Consider the following 22707-nt stretch of genomic DNA (forward strand, 5'->3'; position numbering starts at 1 on the left):
ACCAGTGAGTTATATACCTACCAAGACTTAACACCAGTGAGTTATATACCTACCAAGACTTAACACCAGTGAGTTATATACCTACCAAGACTTAACACCAGTGAGTTATATACCTACCAAGACTTAACACCAGTGAGTTATATACCTACCAAGACTTAACACCAGTGAGTTATATACCTACCAAGACTTAACACCAGTGAGTTATATACCTACCGATATCTAACACCAGTGAGTTATATACCTACCAAGACTTAACACCCGTGAGTTATATACCTACCAAGACTTAACACCAGTGAGTTATATACCTACCAAGACTTAACACCAGTGAGTTATATACCTACCAAGACTTAACACCAGTGAGTTATATACCTACCAAGACTTAACACCAGTGAGTTATATACCTACCAATATCTAACACCAGTGAGTTATATACCTACCAAGACGTAACACCCGTGAGTTATATACCTACCAAGACTTAACACCAGTGAGTTATATACCTACCAAGACTTAACACCCGTGAGTTATATACCTACCAAGACTTAACACCAGTGAGTTATATACCTACCAATATCTAACACCAGTGAGTTATATACCTACCAAGACTTAACACCAGTGAGTATATATACACTGCTCAAAAAAATAAAGGGAACACTTAAACAACACAATGTAACTCCAAGTCAATCACACTTCTGTGAAATCAAACTGTCCACTTAGGAAGCAACACTGATTGACAATAAATTTCACATGCTGTTGTGCAAATGGAATAGACAAAAGGTGGAAATTATAGGCAATTAGCAAGACACCCCCAATAAACTAGTGGTTCTGCAGGTGGTGACCACAGACCACTTCTCAGTTCCTATGCTTCCTGGCTGATGTTTTGGTCACTTTTGAATGCTGGCGGTGCTTTCACTCTAGTGGTAGCATGAGACGGAGTCTACAACCCACACAAGTGGCTCAGGTAGTGCAGCTCATCCAGGATGGCACATCAATGCGAGCTGTGGCAAGAAGGTTTTCTGTGTCTGTCAGCGTAGTGTCCAGAGCATGGAGGTGCTACCAGGAGACAGGCCAGTACATCAGGAGACGTGGAGGAGGCCGTAGGAGGGCAACAACCCAGCAGCAGGACTGCTACCTCCGCCTTTGTGCAAGGAGGTGCACTGCCAGCGCCCTGCAAAATGACCTCCAGCAGGCCACAAATGTGCATGTGTCTGCTCAAACGGTCAGAAACAGACTCCATGAGGGTGGTATGAGGGCCCGACGTCCACAGGTGGGGGTTGTGCTTACAGCCCAACACCGTGCAGGACGTTTGGAATTTGCCAGAGAACACCAAGATTGGCAAATTCGCCACTGGCGCCCTGTGCTCTTCACAGATGAAAGCAGGTTCACACTGAGCACATGAGCACATGTGACAGACGTGATAGAGTCTGGAGACGCCGTGGAGAACGTTCTGCTGCCTGCAACATCCTCCAGCATGACCGGTTTGGCGGTGGGTCAGTCATGGTGTGGGGTGGCATTTCTTTGGGGGGCCGCACAGCCCTCCATGTGCTCGCCAGAGGTAGCCTGACTGCCATTAGGTACCGAGATGAGATCCTCAGACCCCTTGTGAGACCATATGCTGGTGCGGTTGGCCCTGGGTTCGTCCTAATGCAAGACAATGCTAGACCTCATGTGACTGGAGTGTGTCAGCAGTTCCTGCAAGAGGAAGGCATTGATGCTATGGACTGGCCCGCCCGTTCCCCAGACCTGAATCCAATTGAGCACATCTGGGACATCATGTCTTGCTCCATCCACCAACGCCACGTTGCACCACAGACTGTCCAGGAGTTGGCGGATGCTTTGGTCCAGGTCTGGGAGGAGATCCCTCAAGGGGATCATCCGCCACCTCATCAGGAGCATGCCCAGGCGTTGTAGGGAGGTCATACAGGCACGTGGAGGCCACACACACTACTGAGCCTCATTTTGACTTGTTTTAAGGACATTACATCAAAGTTGGATCAGCCTGTATTGTGGTTTTCCATTTTAATTTTGTGTGACTCCAAATCCAGACCTCCATGGGTTGATACATTTGATTTCCATTGATAATTTTTGTGTGATTTTGTTGTCAGCACGTTCAACTATGTAAAGAAAAAAGTATTTAATAAGAATATTTCATTCATTCAGATCTAGGATGTGTTATTTTAGTGTTCCCTTTATTTTTTTGAGCAGTGTACATACCAAGACTTAACACCAGTGAGTTATATACATACCTAGACTTAACACCAGTGAGTTATATACCTACCTAGACTTAACACCAGTGAGTTATATACATACCAATATCTAACACCAGTGAGTTATATACCTACCAAGACTTAACACCAGTAAGTTATATACCTACCTAGACTTAACACCAGTGAGTTATATACCTACCAAGACTTAACACCAGTGAGTTATATACCTACCAATATCTAACACCAGTGAGTTATATACCTACCAATATCTAACACCAGTGAGTTATATACATACCAAGACTTAACACCAGTGAGTGACGCTGTGATCCCTTATTTATGTCACTTGTTAAATCCACTTCAATCAGTGTAGATGAAGGGAAGGAGACAGGTTAAAGCCTTGACTATTGAAACATGGATTGTGTATGTGTGCCATTCAGAGGGTAAACAAAAAAAAATGTAAGTGCCTTTGAACGGGGTATGGTAGTGGGTGCCAGGCGCACCAGTTTGAGTCAAGAACTGCAATGCTGCTGGGGTTTTTCACGCTCAACAGTTTCCCGTGTGTACCAAGAATGGTTCACCACCCAAAGAACATCCAGCCAACTTGACACAACTGTGGGAAGCATTGGAGTCAACATGGTCCAGTGTAACGGATGTGAAATGGCTAGATAGTTAGCGGGTACGCGCTAGTAGCGTTTCAATCAGTTACGTCACTTGCTCTGAAACCTATTAGTAGTGTTGCCCCTTGCTCTGCAAGGGCCGCGGCTTTTGTGGAGCGATGGGTAACGACGCTTCATAGGTGTCAGTTGTTGATGTGTGCAGAGGGTCCCTGGTTCGAGCCCGGGTATGGGCGAGGGGACGGACTAAAGTTATACTGTTACACCAGCATCCCTGTGGAAACGCTTTCGACACCTTGTAGAGTCCATGCCCCGACAAATGGGTTGTTCTGAAGGCAAAAGAGGGTGAAACTCCATATTAGGAAGGTGTTCCTAATGTTTTGTACACTCAGTGTCTATACCAAACTCTAACACCAGTCAGGGACATATACAGTGGGGAGAACAAGTATTTGATACACTGCCGATTTTGCAGGTTTTCCTACTTACAAAGCATGTAGAGGTCTGTAATTCTTATCATAGGTACACTTCAACTGTGAGAGACGAAATCTAAAATAAAAATCCAGAAAATCAGATTGTATGATTTTTAAGTAATTCATTTGCATTTTATTGCATGACATAAGTATTTGATCACCTACCAACCAGTAAGAATTCCGGCTCTCACAGACCTAAGTATCAAATACTTGTTCTTCTGTATATAAGTATTCAGACAACCTATCCTTCTTCCACATTTTGTTACGTTACAGCCTTATTCTAAAAATGTATTAAGTAAAAACATTTCCTTATCAATCTATACACAATACCCTATAATGACAAAGAAAAAACAGGTTTTTATTTTTTTTTGATCATTTATAAATAAATAAATAAATAAATATATATCTTTTTTTTACATAAGTGTTCAAACCCTTTGACTTGAAATTGAGCTCAGGTGCATCCTGTTTCCATTGATCATCCTTGAGATATTTCTACAACTTGATTGGAGTCCACCTGTGGTAAATTCAATTGATTGGACATGATTTGGAAAAGCACACACCTGTCTATACAGCTTTGACTTAAATCGTCTTGAAAATCTGTGACAAGACCTGTAAATACATTTGCTAAAATTTCTAAAAGCATGTTTTCACTTTGTCATTATTAACTTGTGTGTAGGTGAGTGACAAAACATATATTTAATGAATGTTGTATTCAGGCTGTAACACATCAAAATGTGGAATAAGTCAAGAGGTATGATTACATTCTGCAGGCTCTGTATGTTCTGGGATTCATCCGATGACATTAAGGAGTTTACCACATCAGTCACCGGCTTCATTGATAAGTGCATCGACGACATCGTCCCCACAGTGACCGTACGTACATTTCCCAACCAGAAGCCATGGATTACGACAAGATCGAATTCTACTATACCGGCTGTGATGCTCATCGGATGTGTCAGGGCTTGCAAACTATCACGTATTTACATTTTAGTCATTTAGCAGACGCTCTTATCCAGAGCGACTTACAGTAGAGTGCATACATTTTATTACATTTTTTACATACTGAGACAAGGATATCCCTACCGGCCAAACCCTCCCTAACCCGGACGACGCTATGCCAATTGTGCGTCGCCCCACGGACCTCCCAGTTGCGGCCGGCTGCGACAGAGCCTGGGCGCGAACCCAGCCCAGCCTGGGCGCGAACCCAGAGACTCTGGTGGCGCAGCTAGCACTGCGATGCAGTGCCCTAGACCACTGCGCCACCCGGGAGGCTCCTCAGGGATGAGTGCTCAGTCCCCTCCTGTACTCTCTGTTCACCCACGACTGCGTGGCGAAGCACGACTCCAACACCGTCATTAAGTTTACTGACGACACAACGGTGGTAGGCCTGATCACCGACAACGATGAGACAGCCTATAGGGAGGAGATCAGAGACCTGGCAGTGTGGTCTCCCTCAACGTAAATCAAGACAAATGAGCTGATTGTGGACTACAGGAAACGGAGGTCCGAGCACGACCCCATTCACATTGACAGGGCTGTAGTGGAGAAGGTTGAGAGCTTCAAGTTCATCTGTGTCGACATCACTAAGGATCTATCATGGTCCACACACACCAACACAGTCGTGAAGAGGGCATGACAACGCCTCTTCCCCCTCAGGAGACTGAAAAGATTTGGCATCGGGACCTCAGATTCTTAAAAACTTCTACAGCTGCACCATTGAGAGCATCTTGACTGGCTGCATCACCGCCTGGTATGGCTAATACTTGGCATTCGACTGCAAGGTGCTACAGAGTGTAATGTGTATAGCCCAGTACATCACTGGGGCCGAGCTCCCCTGCCATCCAGGACCTCTATACCAAGTGGTGTCAGATGAAGGCCCAAAAATGGTGAAAGACTCCAGCCACCCATAGCCATGTTATCATTAACTCAGTACTGCTACTCTGTGTATATAGCCATGTTGTCATTGACTCAGTACTGGTACTCTGTGTATATAGCCATGTTATCATTGACTCAGTACTGGTACTCTGTGTATATAGCCATGTTATCATTGACTCATTACTGGTACTCTGTGTATATAGCCATGTTATCATTAACTCAGTACTGGTACCCTGTGTATATAGCCATGTTAGCATTGACTCAGTACTGGTACTCTGTGTATACAGCCATGTTATCATTGACTCAGTACTGGTACTCTGTGTATATAGCCATGTTATTGTTACTCATTGACTCAGTACTGGTACTCTGTGTATATAGCCATGTTATCATTGACTCAGTACTGGTACTCTGTGTATATAGCCATGTTATCATTGACTCAGTACTGGTACTCTGTGTATACAGCCATGTTATCATTGACTCAGTACTGGTACTCTGTGTATACAGCCATGTTATCATATTTATTATGACGTTATTTTACTTTTCTATTATTTCTCTATTTTCTTTCTCTCTGTATTGTTGGGAACGACCTTTAACTAATCATTTCACTGTTAGTCCACACCTGTTGTTTACGAAACATGTGACGAATAACATGTGATTTGATTTGAGTTAGTTACACTCTAACAGACACACACACCTGCTTGCACATGTATCCATGCTCACACGCACAACACAACCTCAGTTAGCTCAAATCTGTTACTCACTTCACACCATATCAATTCCAAGAGAGGGTGTATTTCTCCTCCTTTAGGGAAACAGTACCATAGACTTCCCACCTAATCTCGGGTTAACCCAGAACAAAATATGTTGAGTAATTTGGAAATCGACTTGATTAAATTCTGGGTCTATACGGTGTTCGAAATTGAGAGTTCCGGTTTGCGAAGTCTCCACCCTCACAAAAAGAAACCTTCCCGACTGCTTCTACGGTTTACGCACAGATATCTGTCCACTAGAGATTACTCCCCACCCAATTATTTTCTACTGTAAGCTCTATCATCTCTTAACTTTCATAGCTATTTCTGTCTCCCTTTAGACTCCTCTAGTATGTCAGAAGGCCCAGAGTTAGACGCTGGTGGCAGGACAAGAAAAGGCCACAGAGGAAGGCCCAAGGTGAGGCTTGATTTAACCATATACATGATACATCATTTCAGATCATTTCCTCTCTAATACGTTGTTGTCTTTATCATTGCCCTGTCGATCCCGGAGCGATTGTGACATCTTTCTGTCCTGTAACTCTCTCTCTCTCTCTCTCTCTCTCTCTCTCTTCCTCTCCTTCCAGCAGCAGGACCAGCGTTACTATAGTGTAGACCTAGAGAGAGGTCCTACAGGTTTTGGCTTCAGTCTGCGGGGGGGCAGTGAGTACAACATGGGCCTGTATGTCCTGGGACTGATGGAGGGAGGACCTGCCTCGCACAGCCACAAGATACAGGTGAGACAGACAGATGGTGACAGACAGCTGTGTGTGAGTAGCTGAGTGAACAGCTGGTGGAGTTAAATGGTGACAGTATAACAGACAATAGGGAAAGAGGGAATACCTAGTCAGTTGTACAACTGAATGCCTTCAAATGAAATGTGTCTTCCACTTTTAACCCAACCCCTCTGAATCAGTAACCCACAGCCAGGCTGTAGTGTTGTTGTGGATGTTGTTGTGTAACCTGTATTGTATTCTTGCTGTGTAGGTGAGCGACCAGCTGGTGGAGATAAATGGTGACAATACAACAGGAATGACCCACAGCCAGGCCGTAGAGCAGATAAGAAGAGGAGGACATCGTATACACCTGGTACTGAAGAAAGGAAACGGATACGTCCCAGACTATGGTGAGAGACAGGGAAGGGAGGATACGTCCCAGACTATGGTAAGAGACAGGGAAGGGAGGATACGTCCCAGACTATGGTGAGAGACAGGGAAGGGAGGGAGGATACGTCCCATACTATGGTAAGAGACAGAGCAGGGAGGATACGTCCCAGACTATGGTAAGAGACAGGGTAGGGAGGATACGTCCCAGACTATGGTAAGAGACAGGGGAGGGAGGATACGTCCCAGACTATGGTAAGAGACAGGGGAGAGAGGATACGTCCCAGACTATGGTAAGAGACAGGGAGGGAAGGGAGGATACGTCCCAGACTATGGTGAGAGACAGGGAAGGGAGGGAGGATACGTCCCATACTATGGTAAGAGACAGAGAAGGGAGGGAGGATACGTCCCGACTATGGTAAGAGACAGGGAGGGGAGGATACGTCCCAGACTATGGTAAGAGACAGGGAAGGGAGGATACGTCCCGTACTATGGTAAGATACAGGGAGGGGAGGATACGTCCCAGACTATGGTGAGAGACAGGAAGGGAAGGGAGGATACGTCCCAGACTGGTAAGAGACAGGGAAGGGAGGATACGTCCCAGACTATGGTAAGAGACAGGGAAGGGAGGATACGTCCCAGACTATGGTAAGAAACAGGGATGGGGGGATACGTCCCAGACTATGGTAAGAGACAGGGAGGGGAGGATACGTCCCAGACTATGGTAAGAGACAGGGAAGGGAGGATACGTCCCAGACTATGGTAAGAGACAGGGTAGGGAGGATACGTCCCAGACTATGGTGAGAGACAGGGAATGGAGGATACGTGCCGTACTATGGTAAGATACAGGGAGGGGAGGATACGTCCCAGACTATGGTGAGAGACAGGGAGGGAAGGGAGGATACGTCCCAGACTGGTAAGAGACAGGGAAGGGAGGATACGTCCCATACTATGGTAAGAGACAGGGAAGGGAGGGAGGATACGTCCCAGACTATGGTAAGAGACATGGAGGGAGGATACGTCCCAGACTATGGTACGATACAGGGAGGGGAGGATACGTCCCAGACTATGGTGAGAGACAGGGAGGGAAGGGAGGATACGTCCCAGACTGGTAAGAGACAGGGAAGGGAGGATACGTCCCAGACTATGGTAAGAGACAGGGAAGGGAGGATACGTCCCAGACTATGGTAAGAAACAGGGATGGGGGGATACGTCCCAGACTATGGTAAGAGACAGGGTAGGGAGGATACGTCCCAGACTATGGTAAGAGACAGGGTAGCGAGGATACGTCCCGTACTATGGTAAGATACAGGGAGGGGAGGATACGTCCCAGACTATGGTAAGAGACAGGGGAGAGAGGATACGTCCCAGACTATGGTAAGAGACAGGGAAGGGAGGATACGTCCCAGACTATGGTAAGAGACAGGGTAGGGAGGATACGTCCCATACTATGGTAAGAGACAGGGAAGGGAGGGAGGATACGTCCCAGACTATGGTAAGAGACAGGGAGGGGAGGATACGTCCCAGACTATGGTAAGAGACAGGGAAGGGAGGATACGTCCCGTACTATGGTAAGATACAGGGAGAGGAGGATACGTCCCAGACTATGGTGAGAGACAGGGAGGGAAGGGAGGATACGTCCCAGACTGGTAAGACACAGGGAAGGGAGAATACGTCCCAGACTATGGTAAGAGACAGGGAAGGGAGGATACGTCCCAGACTATGGTAAGAAACAGGGATGGGGGGATACGTCCCAGACTATGGTAAGAGACAGGGAGGGGAGGATAGGTCCCAGACTATGGTAAGAGACAGGGTAGGGAGGATACGTCCCAGACTATGGTAAGAGACAGGGGAGAGAGGATACGTCCCAGACTATGGTAAGAGACAGGGAGGGAAGGGAGGATACGTCCCAGACTATGGTGAGAGACAGGGAAGGGAGGGAGGATACGTCCCATACTATGGTAAGAGACAGAGAAGGGAGGGAGGATACGTCCCGACTATGGTAAGAGACAGGGAGGGGAGGATACGTCCCAGACTATGGTAAGAGACAGGGAAGGGAGGATACGTCCCGTACTATGGTAAGATACAGGGAGGGGAGGATACGTCCCAGACTATGGTGAGAGACAGGGAGGGAAGGGAGGATACGTCCCAGACTGGTAAGAGACAGGGAAGGGAGGATACGTCCCAGACTATGGTAAGAGACAGGGAAGGGAGGATACGTCCCAGACTATGGTAAGAAACAGGGATGGGGGATACGTCCCAGACTATGGTAAGAGACAGGGAGGGGAGGATACGTCCCAGACTATGGTGAGAGACAGGGAAGGGAGGATACGTCCCAGACATGGTGAGAGACAGGGAAGGGAGGATACGTCCCAGACTATGGTAAGAGACAGGGTAGGGAGGATACGTCCCAGACTATGGTGAGAGACAGGGAAGGGAGGGAGGATACGTTCCGACTATGGTAAGAGACAGGGAAGGGAGGATACGTCCCAGACTATGGTGAGAGACAAGGAAGGGAGGGAGGATACGTCCCATACTATGGTAAGAGACAGGGAGGGGAGGATACGTCCCATACTATGGTAAGAGACAGAGAAGGGAGGGAGGATACGTCCCGATTCTGATAAGAGACAGGGAGGGGAGGATACGTCCCAGACTATGGTAAGAGACAGGGAAGGGAGGATACGTCCCAGACTATGGTGAGAGACAGGGAATGGAGGATACGTCCCAGACTATGGTAAGAGACAGGGAAGGGAGGATACGTCCCGTACTATGGTAAGATACAGGGAGGGTAGGATACGTCCCAGACTATTGTAAGAGACAGGGAAGGGAGGATACGTCCCGTACTATGGTAAGATACAGGGAGGGGAGGATACGTCCCAGACTATGGTGAGAGACAGGGAGGGAAGGGTGGATACGTCCCAGACTATGGTGAGAGACAGGGAAGGGAGGGAGGATACGTCCCAGACTATGGTAAGAGACAGGGAAGGGAGGATACGTCCCAGAATTTGGTAAGAAACAGGGAAGTGAGGATACGTCCCAGACTATGGTAAGAGACAGGGAAGGGAGGATACGTCCCACCAGACTATGGTAAGAGACAGGGTAGGGAGGATACGTCCCAGACTATGGTAAGAGACAGGGTAGGGAGGATACGTCCCAGACTATGGTTAGAGACAGGGAAGGGAGGATATGTCCCAGACTATGGTAAGAGACAGGGAAGGGAGGATACGTCCCGTACTATGGTAAGATACAGTGAGGGGAGGATACGTCCCAGACTATTGTAAGAGACAGGGAAGGGAGGATACGTCCCGTACTATGGTAAGATACAGGGAGGGGAGGATACGTCCCAGACTAAGGTGAGAGACAGGGAGGGAAGGGAGGATACGTCCCAGACTATGGTGAGAGACAGGGGAGGCAGGATACGTCCCAGACTATGGTAAGAGACAGGGAAGGGAGGATACGTCCCAGACTATGGTAAGAGACAGGGTAGGGAGGATACGTCCCAGACTATGGTAAGAGACAGGGAAGGGAGAATACGTCCCAGACTATGGTGAGAGACAGGGAAGGGAGGATACGTCCCAGACTATGGTAAGAGACAGGGAAGGGAGGATACGTCCCAGACTATGGTAAGAGACAGGGAAGGGAGGATACGTCCCAGACTATGGTGAGAGACAGGGAGGGGGGATACGTCCCAGACTATGGTAAGAGACAGGGAAGGGAGAATACGTCCCAGACTATGGTGATAGACAGGGAGGGGAGGATACGTCCCAGACTATGGTAAGAGACAGGGTAGGGAGGATACGTCCCAGACTATGGTAAGAGACATGGAAGGGAGGAAGGATATGTCCCAGACTATGGTAAGAGACAGGGACGGGAGGAAGGATACGTCCCAGACTATGGTAAGAGACAGGGTAGGGAGGAAGGATACGTCCCAGACTATGGTAAGAGACAGGGTAGGGAGGAAGGATATGTCCCAGACTATGGTAAGAGACAGGGTAGGGAGGAAGGATATGTCCCAGACTATGGTAAGAGACAGGGTAGGGAGGAAGGATATGTCCCAGACTATGGTAAGAGACAGGGTAGGGAGGAAGGATACGTCCCAGACTATGGTAAGAGACAGGGTAGGGAGGAAGGATATGTCCCAGACTATGGTAAGAGACAGGGTAGGGAGGAAGGATACGTCCCAGACTATGGTAAGAGACAGGGTAGGGAGGAGGGATACGTCCCAGACTATGGTAAGAGACAGGGAGGGGAGGAAGGATACGTCCCAGACTATGGTAAGAGACAGGGAGGGGAGGAAGGATATGTCCCAGACTATGGTAAGAGACAGGGTAGGGAGGAAGGATACATTCACAGACTATGGTAAGAGACAGGGTAGGGAGGAAGGATATGTCCCAGACTATGGTAAGAGACAGGGTAGGGAGGAAGGATATGTCCCAGACTATGGTAAGAGACAGAGAGGGAAGGAAGGATATGTATAATTGATCCGTTTTCTTATTGATTGGTAAGCCTTGTTCATATTGGCAGTTTGAAGCTAGCTAGCAAGCATCAAGATGTGCCAAATAACAGCCTAAAAACCACTTGAGGTCAAATAAATCCGATTTGATCGTTCAGACAAGTCGCAAGGCCAGGAATCAGATTTGTATCTGACTTCACACCACCTACGAATGTGGTTTGATTTGTTGCTTGAAATATCAGATTCTATGTGCATTTTGCATAACCGATTACAATCTGTTATTTTTCCTTCAGTCTAAACAGCCAAAAAGCACATGGAATCGGATATTTCAAGGAACATATCAAACCACCTTCGTAACTTCTGAGTGGTGTTTGTTTTGTATGGCCCGGTCCACCGGGTGTGCGGAGTTTGCTCATTTTAGAGCAATCCATTGGCCTCCACCCACCCGCGGCACCAGTCCATGCAAAATGAACACACACAAATCTGATTTGGTCACTTGTAACTTGTTGTTTGGACAGTCAGTATTCCAAAACTGATTTGAGCATTAAGGCCTGAAGTGTGAACAAGGCTTTACTGACCTATTCAAAAGGGTGCTTCTTCTCTGTCGCAGCCGGCCGCGACCGGGAGGTCCGTGGGGCGACGCACAATTGGGCTAGCGTCGTCTGGGTTAGGGAGGGTTTGGCCGGTAGGGATGTCCTTGTCTCATCGCGCTCCAGCGACTCCTGTGGCGGGCCGGGCGCAGTGTGCGCTACCCAAGGGGGCCAGGTGCACGGTGTTTCCTCCGACACATTGGTGGGGCTGGCTTCCGTGTTGGAGGCGCGCTGTGTTAAAGAAGCAGTGCGGCTTGGTCGGGTTGTGCCTCGGAGGACGCATGGCTTTCGACCTTCGTTTCTCCCGAGCCCGTACGGGAGTTGTAGCGATGAGACAAGATAGTAATTACTAGCGATTGGATACCACGAAAATTGGGGAGAAAAGGGGAGAAAAAAAATAATTAAAAAAAGGGTCGCTTCTTTCATTTATTTCCTCTAACCGGTGTCTTCTTTCTCACTGCTAAGAGTCTATCTTCCTGTCTTGACTTTGAACACTTTGGTTTTTCTTCTTTCTATATTTGTCTTTCTCCTGACCCAACTTGTGGTCTTTCCTTCTATTTCTCCCTTACCTTTCTCTCTTTTTCCTTCTCTCCATCTACTTTTCCTTCTCTTTCCTCCTCCCTCTCGATCCCTCCTTCCCTCTCCTCCTCCTCCTCCCTCTCAGTGGAGCTCTCCAGCCTGTCTCTGTGTATGACCAACTCTAAGCAGGGAGAGCCTTGTTTCTATGTCGTCGGCAGAACAGAGAATACGCGGTTGGTATCCCTTCCTGTTAGTCTTTCATTCTCTTTGGTTTATTCTCTCCGTTCCTTTGGTTCTCTTCATCCATCCATCCCTTTGTGTTCTAGAACTCTTATTTCTACGTCCCTTTGTGTTCTAGAACTCTTATTTCTACGTCCCTTTGTGTTCTAGAACTCTTATTTCTACGTCCCTTTGTGTTCTAGAACTCTTATTTCTGCATCCCTTTGTGTTCTAGAACTCTTATTTCTACATCCCTTTGTGTTCTAGAACTCTTATTTCTACATCCCTTTGTGTTCTAGAACTCTTATTTCTGCATCCCTTTGTGTTCTAGAACACTTATTTCTATCTCCCTTTGTGTTCTAGAACTCTTATTTCTACATCCCTTTGTGTTCTAGAACTCTTATTTCTGCATCCCTTTGTGTTCTATAACTCTTAATTCTACATCCCTTTGTGTTCTAGAACTCTTATTTCTACATCCCTTTGTGTTCTAGAACTCTTATTTCTAAATCCCTTTGTGTTCTAGAACTCTTATTTCTAAATCCCTTTGTGTTCTAGAGGTCTTCACATTGACATATGCCATTTACAGACCCTTTTATCCATTTATGTGTACCTGATCCCTGCTGGGAATTAAACCCACAACCTTGGCTTTGCTAGTGCCACCCTCTTACCAACTGAGCCACACAGTTGGGACCACATGTCCGTGTTGCCCTGAGTTACGTGAACAAGAGGCGTCTCATATCTCCAGGTTTATTTGCATGCAGTGAGTCCAAGCTATAGAATGGAGATATTTATGTGTCACTCCTGGTGGCATGTGATCCAACAGTAAAAAGTGCCATTTCAATTCTTAAAGCCTGCAGCTATAATGTATCATCAGCATGAATGACCCCCTTATAAATGGTGTCTTATACATGCTACGCCTGTATATAAATATAATTCAATAACAGGCCTACTTGTTCAGCCTGCATCTGTCCTTATGAATGGAGCTATTTCAGTACAAACATCAGCCATATTTATCTCAGTGAGTGATTTACTTTACTCAGAACACAGATTAGGCTTGTTGAAACAAAGTGATTAAAATTAAATGAAACATACAGTAACAGTCAAATAGTTTGTACACATTCAAGGGTTTTTCTTTATTTTTACTATTTTCTAAATTGTAGAATAATAGTGAAGACATCAAAGCTGTGAAATAACACATATGGAATCATGTAGTAACCAAAAAAGTGTTAAACAAATCAAAATAGGTGCAGCCTGTCTCTGTCTCTGAGCGTATATTTTTCTTTATTAAGAATGTCACCAACAAAACAAGAAACAACAAAAACGAACGTGAAGCTTACTAGGGCTATACAGGCCACTAACAAAGACAACTACCCACAAAATACAAAAGGAAAAAAGGCTGCCTAAGTATGATATCCCCAATCAGAGACAACGATAGACAGCTGTCCCTGATTGAGAACCATACCCGACCAAAACATAGAAACACGGAACATAGAGTTTCCCACCCGAGTCACAACCTGACCAACCAAACATAGAGAATAAAAGATCTCTACGGTCAGGGCATGACACTACCCTTTGCCTTGATGACAGCTTTGCACACTCTTGGCATTATATCAACCAGCTTCATGAGGTAGTCACCTGGAATGCATTTCAATTAACAAATGTGCCTTGTAAAAAAATGTATTTGTGGAATTTCTTTCCTTCTTAATGCGTTTGAGCCAATCAGTTGTGTGGTGACAAGGTAGGGGTGGAATACAGAAGATAGCCCTATTTTGTATAAGACCAAGTCCATATTATGGCAAGAACAGCTCAAATAAGCAAAGAGAAACAACAGTCCATCATTAGTTTAAAAAATGAAGGTCAGTCTGTGGGTCTCGTGAGGTCCGCCACAGGAAAGGAAGACCCAGAGTTACCTCTGCTGTAGAGGATACGTTCATTAGAGTTAACTGCACCTAATAAATGCTTCACAGAGTTCAAGTAACAGACACATCTCAACATCACCTGTTCAGAGGAGACTCCGTGAATCAGTCCTTCGTGGTCGAATTGCTGCTAAAAAAACACTGCTGAAGGACGCCAATAATAAGAAGATACTTGCTTGGGCCAAGAAACACGAGCAATGGACATTAGACCGGTGGAAATCTGTCCTTTTTGAGATTTGCAATATTTGGTTAATAACTGCCGTGTCTTTGTGAGATGCAGAGTAGGTGACGGATGATCTCCGCATGTGTGATTCCCACCGTGAAGCATGGAGGAGGAGGTGTGATGGTGTGGGGTTGCTTTGCTGGTGACACTGCCAGTGATTTATTTAGAATTCAAGGCATACCAGCATGGCAACCACTGAATTCTGCAGCAATACGCCATCCCATCTGGTTTGCTCTTAGAGGGACTATCATTTGTTGTTCAACAGGACAATGACCCAACACACCTTCAGGCTGTGTAGGGGCTATTTGACCAAGAAGGAGAGTGGTGGAGTGCTGCATCAGATGACCTGGCCTCCACAATCACCCGACCTCAACCCAATTGAGAGGGTTTGGGATGAGATGGACGCAGAGTGAAGGAAAAACAGCCAACAAGTGCTCAGCATATGTGGGAACTTACCAGACTGTTGGAAAAGCATTCCAGGTGAAGCTGGTTGAGAGAATGCAAAGCTGTCATCAAGGCAAAGGGTGGCGACTTTAAAGAATCTCAAATATAAAATATATTTTGGTTTGTTTAACACTCTTTTGGTTACTACATGATTCCATATGTGTTATTTCATAGTTTTGATGTCTTCACTATCATTATACAATGTAGAAAACAGTAAAAATAAAGAAAAACCCTTGAATGAGTAGGTGTTCTAAAACTTTTGACTGGTACTGTACTTGTTTCTAGCTCATACATATTCATACTTAGTGATTCTAGCTCATACATATTCATACTTAGTGTTTCTAGCGCATACCGCAAAAATAAATAATAAAGAAATACAGTGCATTCGGAAAGTATTCAGACCCCTTGACTTTTCCCACATTTTGTTACGTTACAGCCTTATTCTACAATGGATTAAATTGTTTATTCCCCTCATCAATCTACACACAATACCCCGTACTGACAAAGCAAAAACAGGTTTTAATACATTTTTTAAAATGTATAAAACTGAAATATTGCATTTACATAGTATTCAGACCCTTTACTCAGTACTTTGTTGAAGCACCTTTGGCAGCGATTACAGCCTCGAGTCTTCTTGGGTATGACGCTACAAGCTTGGCACACCTGTATTTGGGGAGTTTTTTCCATTCATCTGTGCAGTTCCTCTCAAGCTCTGTCAGGTTGGATGGGTAGCGTTGCTTCACAGCTTTTTTCAGGTCTCTCCAAAGATATTTTATCGGGTTCAAGTCCGGAATCTAGCTGGGCCACTCAAGGACATTCAGAGACTTGTCTCGAAACCACTCCTGCATTGTCTTGGATGTGTGCTTTGCCCCAGTCTGAGGTCCTGAGCGCTTTGGAGCAGGTTTTCATCAAGGATCTCTATGTACTTTGCTCCATTCATCTTTGCATCGATCCTGACTAGTCTCCCAGTCCTTGCCGCTGAAAAACATCCCCACAGCATGATGCTGCCACCACCATGCTTCACCGTAGGGATAGTGCCAGTTTTTTCCCCAGACGTGACGCTTGGCCAAAGAGTTCAATCTTGGTTTCATCAGACCAGAGAATCTTGTTTCTTATGGTCTGACAGTCCTTTAGGCTTCCATCTAGCCACTCTACCATGAAGACGTGATTGGTGGAGTGCAGCAGAGATGGTTGTCCTTCTAGAAGGAGCACTGACAGAGTGAACATCAGATTCTTGGTCACCTCCCTAACCAAGGCCCTTCTCCCCGGATTGCTCAGTTTGTCCGGGCGGCCAGCTCTAGGAAGAGTCTTGGTGGTTCCTAACTTCTTCCATTTAAGAATGATGAAGGCCACTCTGTTCTTGGGGACCTTCAATGCTGTAGAAATGTTTTAGTACCCTTCCCCAGATTTGTGCCTCGACACAATCCTGTCGCGGAGCTCTAGGGACAATTCCTTCGACCTCATGGCTTGGTTTTTGCTCTGACATGAACTGTCAACTGTAGGACCTTTTATAGACAGGTGTGTGCCTTTCCAAATCATGTCCAATCAACTGAATTTACCACAGGTGGACTCCAATCAAGTTGTAGAAACATCTCAAGGATGATCAATGGAAACAGGATGCACCTGAGCTCAATGTCGAGTCTCATAGCAAAGGGTCTGAATACTTATGTATATAAGGTATTTCTGTTTTTATTTTTAATACATTTGATAAAATGTCTAAAAAAATGTTTTTGCTTTGTCATTATGGGGTCTTGTGTGTAGATTGAAGAGGAAAGAAAAATTATTTTATCAATTTTAGAATATGGCTGTAGCGTAACAAAATGTGGGAAAAGTCACAGGGTCTGAATACTTTCCGAATGCACAGTATATACTGTAGTATATATGTAGTGATAAATATCATATATATTTTTTTTTACTGCAACCACAAGACGATTATAGAGCCTGCTCTCTGTGAGTACAGCCTGCTGCTGTCTACTGCTGCTCTGCTAATCGTCAGAAAGGGGGAGAAGAGGAGGTTAGGGACCCACGTGGGTAACCGGGGGGCCCTGCCTTGATTGGATAACTAAATAATAAAATATCAAAAAAAATAAACTGCATGATAAATAAATGTGACTGGTCAAATGTGTGAGGCAGGGGCCCTAGCCAGTAGAGGGCCCAAGAGGCAATTTTTTTTTTTTTTTTTATTTAAATGTATATATTTTTAATTTATTTAATCCAACCACAGGAGCCCGCTATCGATGTTGAAAATACACCAGAAAGTATAATGTAGCCACAGAGGATCAATAGTCCAGTGCCAACATAGTTTCTTAAAGGGTGTTGGGCCACCACGAGCTGCCAGAACAGCTTCAATGCGCCTTTGTATAGATTATACAAGTGGACCTAAACCACGCCAGGAAAATGCATGTTACGCCATAACATATAACTTTGTTTACTCAAGTGTTTCCTTTATTTTGTCGGTTACCGGCATGCCTACAGCCTTCCCGGCAGTTTGGGCAGCATTATCCACTGCTGGCTAATCTGTTTTGTGGTCATAGATATAATCCATAGAAGTTTTTTTTTAACCTCTTTCCCCTGGACATTTGACTGGTAAACTCATGGGTACACTAGCAATGGATGCCGGTCCTGACTTGAATGGGAACTGCTGTCTATGATTATATTATATTATTATAATATTTCTACGGTTGATTGCGGCTGTCGGGTTTGCCTTTTTTTGCAGATTTTCTCAAATACAATCGCAGGAAAAAACGTACAATTTTGGAAGCAATTGTCAACGGCTGAAAAGAGAAGACAAATCTGTCTGTGGAACCAATAGAAACACATTTTCTCAACAACAGTAGCTAACAGCAGCACTGTTTTAGTAACTCATTTTTAGATAGGCTATTGTCACGACGATAACAAAGACCCTGGGCCTATGATTTCTTAATCCGACTAGCTAATAATAATAGCTAACTAGTGTTTAACATTACTTGCTAACACTAATAGTTAGCTACCACAGATTAAAGGGGTTAGCTAGTTATCAAAATTGTTGCTAGTACCCTAGCTAATTAACTAGGCAGCTAGATAGTAAGTTAAGGCCTTGATATACTGGCAGTTTTGAGAGGCAATATTGCCAGCAATGGTTTCTGCGACTATTTTACATTGAAAATTATAAACTTTTTATTATCTGGGGAATCTTGATTGGCTATTTGTAAGAATCCTCTAATCAAAGCACAGATCTTGGTCATGTGATACTTTGGAAAACAAGGCGACCGTATTTGTGCCGAAGCGAGAGAAAATCCACTCCCATGTTGGAGTGAGATGTTGGTCACTCACGTCTCATATGTTGCTCCACTACAAGATTATATAGTGATACATTAATAGATACTGTGTTCAGTTTGTCATGTTTAACTGACGAATATATCCACGGTGGCGTGCAGTGGGACAAACAGGCTAATCTGCTAGCTAGCAAACCTTGTAGATTTTACATTTCGTTTTTCGGTTTACATCGTTTTTTGTGTGTTTAACTGGCTAGTTTGAATAACGCTTACACTTCCTAGCTTAGAATTGTGAAGTAAAACATTTTCAAAATCTAGTTATCAGAGTTGTGGACTCGAGTCACATGACTTGGACTCAAATTGGACACAAATTGACTTGGACACAACTTTGATGACCTGAGACTCGACTTGATAGAAAATAAAAAAAACTTGTGACTTGACATGGAGCCTCAAAACTCCGGACTCGACTTTGACTTAATAAGACTGATGGCATTGAATTATCTGGCCAGGTTTTTTAATGTTTTGTCACCAACCTTTTCTGAGTCAAGATCACTTTCGCAGTCAAAAAGCAACCCGAGCAAGCGCAGATAAAAAAAAAAAAAACATGACTTACAAAATGTAACATTAACCTAATAAAAACTGTTCTGTAGGAATGAGGTTTGTGCAGTACAGTGTGCCTAATACATTATCACAGCATATTGGTTAAATGCCTGGCCTGCCAATATTGTAAATTTCAGACAATATTATTTTGTAAGTCGCTCTGGATAAGAGCGTCTGCTAAATGACTTAAATGTAAATTATATTTCTAAACTCGAGTTTTGATAACAAAATAAAACAGTTGGTGTAGCACTTGCGAGGCACAGCTGAGAATAAATTGAAATAATATGCAAATAATTAGCTTTTTTATTTTACTGGATGGTACCTGCATCTGATTTCAAGACAACTTGGAACTAAAAAAGAAAATGAGGTCAAATCATATTGTCAGTGATCTTCAGGTCATAAAGTTAGACCTCTAGACCTCCGAGTTTCAGATTTTTTCTTAGTCCGAGTTCCCAGTTTTTTTGAACACAGCATTCTTGTTTAGCATTTTTTTTTATTACCTAGCTAGCTATCATAGCACTTTTAAATTCCTCTATTTTTTTAAAAAATTACCTATTGTAGCGAATTAGCTAACCTTAGGTCTCTGCGTCGATCAGAAGCAAGGATGGTTCTGTGCTATGTATCGGATTGTAACCACTAGAAATGTCAGCAGGGATGGAAATTAAGCTAGCCCGAGGCTAGTACTTTTCAGACTGGGCTAAGCTAGCTCAAGGCTAGTACTTTTCAGACTGGGCTAAGCTAGCCCGAGGCTAGTACTTTTCAGACTGGGCTAAGCTAGCTCGAGGCTAGTACTTTTCAGACTGGGCTAAACTAGCCCGAGGTTAGTACTTTTCAGACTGGGCTAAGCTAGCCCGAGGTTAGTACTTTTCAGACTGGGCTAAGCTAGCCCGAGGCTAGTACTTTTCAGACTGGGCTAAGCTAGCCCGAGGCTAGTACTTTTCAGACTGGGCTAAGCTAGCTCAAGGCTAGTACTTTTCAGACTGGGCTAAGCTAGCCCGAGGCTAGTACTTTTCAGACTGGGCTAAGCTAGCTCGAGGCTAGTACTTTTCAGAATGGGCTAAGCTAACCCAAGGCTAGTACATTTCAGACTGGGCTAAGCTAGCTCGAGGTTAGTACTTTTCAGACTGGGCTAAGCTAGCTCGAGGCTAGTACTTTTCAGAATGGGCTAAGCTGGCTTGAGTCAAGCACTTTTCAGACTGGGCTAGTATATTTTTCGGCCTGACTGTAGAAATCGTGGTCTGCAGGCCATTGCCCAAAATCCTACATGTCAGTCCCTTTCAGACAATCTCCCTATCACTGTTGTTCCTCCTCAGTGACCTCACAACTGAGGGGGTTTTAACTTTCCTTTTGAGAATTAGAATCAGAAGTACAGTTTTATAGCTCATCACAATACTTCGCCTCTTCGGAGCAAATAGTACCCTAGACTGTCCTGATCATCTAGTCGAGCGTCCCAGTTGATTCCTCCATCCTATTAGAAATGTCCCGTCCACATAGTATGATTTTAGATGTGCAGATAGACCAAAACCCACTCTATTTTACCATTACTATAGTCAATGGTAAGGTGCCTTTGCACCATAGAGACACTTGACCACCAATCACTACTGTGGTGCCCACCAGACCATCCGGTGAGGCACCAAGGTTTCCCAGATCTCTTGAACCAAAACCCTGACTCCTGCACATGTAACAGTATAACTTTAAACCGTCCCCTCGCCCTGACACGGGCACGAACCAGGTACCTTCTGCACACATCAACAACAGTCACCCACGAAGCGTCGTTACCCATCGCTCCACAAAAGCCGCGGCCCTTGCAGAGCAAGGGGCAACACTACATTTAGGTTTCAGAGCAAGTGACGTAACTGATTGAAACGCTACTAGCGCGTACCCGCTAACTAGCTAGCCATTTCACATCCGTTACACACATCCATCCCTGTAGCCGTTTCGAATGCCTTGCTGTCATCCTCTTCGTTATCTGTGCCTCATTTTTACAGACAACACCCCCATCCAACGACTGTGATCTGAGGACCCCTTTTTTCCAGCAGCGACGGAGTAACGCACTTGGCCCTAACCACTGCTCCATAATTCCTGACCGTCATCCTTCCCTCTCCTCATGCTATGCCAGTTGGGGTTGGTGCGCTGTCCAACTGTTGCCTGCCGTATAGCCTCCTGCTGCTCCACCGACAACGTCATGTCAGCCAGGATGCCTGCATGCCCCCAGAGAGGGTAGCGGTTGTTCTGACTCAGGTTTAAGGAGACATGCCATTCCACCGAACATGCCCCTGGAGACAGTTCCTCCAACCAAGATCATCCTCTGTGGGCTCACGGGACAGAGGGTTGTAGTCTTCAGCCAGGTAAAGATCCTCCACTTGGTTGGGCACGGCTGGCTTCCTCCACTCTGCATTCCACATCCGTACGGCCAATATTGTGAACCGGCAAAATAGGCTGCATGGCTACACTGATGAGCTCCATGGGGGCATTTCCATGTTGTAGAGAGAATCCCCTGGTCACCTAGAGACCTGCAAGCAGGAGGTGGTCACCTATAGAGACCTGACACAGGAAGTGGTCACCTGTAGAGACCTGACAACAGGAAGTGGTCACCTGTAGAGACCTGACAACAGGAAGTGGTCACCTGTAGAGACCTGACAACAGGAAGTGGTCACCTGTAGAGACCTGACAACAGGAAGTGGTCACCTATAGAGACCTGCCAAAAGGAAGTGGTCACCTATAGAGACCTGCCAACAGGAAGTGGTCACCTATAGAGACCTGCCAACAGGAAGTGGTCACCTATAGAGACCTGCCAAAAGGAAGTGGTCACCTGTAGACCTGCCAACAGGAAGTGGTCACCTATAGAGACCTGCCAAAAGGAAGGAGGTTAAGTGACACATGACTTTGAACCTGGAAATGCATTAGCTGTAAGAAATGTGCTATATAAATAGTTTGATTTAATTTATGAAATTACAGCTGGAGAATATTTAATGAACTGTAATTTTCACATGAGGACAAGTGAAGATCTTTCATTGATACTGTATCAATCATTTTAGTGGGAAAGGATCCTATAGATCGAGACTGTGTGAATCCATGTACCACTCTAAATAAATAAACACTGTGCCTTTCAAGATTCGTCTCTGGTCATGAAACTACAATACAGGCTGGATTTCTAAACAAAGTCTGTTCTGAATGTCAATCGATTTTTTTTACATTCTCATCAATGACAACATTCTAGAACTGAGTTATCACTCATCTAAGTCTGGTATCCGGGGTAACCTGATTAATGATTCTATAATTGATTAAGTGAGTCTTTCCTTGTAGAATGTTGACAGCTGTACGGAACACATTGTATTGTTAAGATGCTCAAACTTAACTTACTAGCTACACTCACAGACACAGGATAAACGTTATCCCTCATGCTGGCCCTGACCAAACCGGTTACCCCTCACTATAGCTGCACTTCTTCACCTGGTCAGACTTCTAGTGCTC

The 22707-nt window shown here is 45.1% G+C and overlaps 1 protein-coding gene across 2 annotated transcripts in view; it reads left to right on the forward strand.

The window, feature by feature from the left end:
• Positions 1-22707, forward strand: part of LOC129829447 (membrane-associated guanylate kinase, WW and PDZ domain-containing protein 1-like) — a 298033-nt gene that overhangs the window by 261471 nt on the left and 13855 nt on the right. The window contains exons 14-16 of one of the 2 annotated variants that reach the window (XM_055891146.1): positions 6254-6330; positions 6503-6649; positions 6900-7038. In XM_055891146.1, coding sequence (XP_055747121.1) covers positions 6254-6330; positions 6503-6649; positions 6900-7038 — 363 coding nt within the window. Of the gene's footprint in view, positions 1-6253; positions 6331-6499; positions 6650-6899; positions 7039-22707 lie in introns of both variants that reach the window. The other variant, XM_055891145.1, reaches the window with a different exon arrangement.

This window comes from Salvelinus fontinalis, chromosome 31 (genome assembly GCF_029448725.1).
Source record: "Salvelinus fontinalis isolate EN_2023a chromosome 31, ASM2944872v1, whole genome shotgun sequence".
Lineage (NCBI taxonomy): Eukaryota > Metazoa > Chordata > Actinopteri > Salmoniformes > Salmonidae > Salvelinus > Salvelinus fontinalis.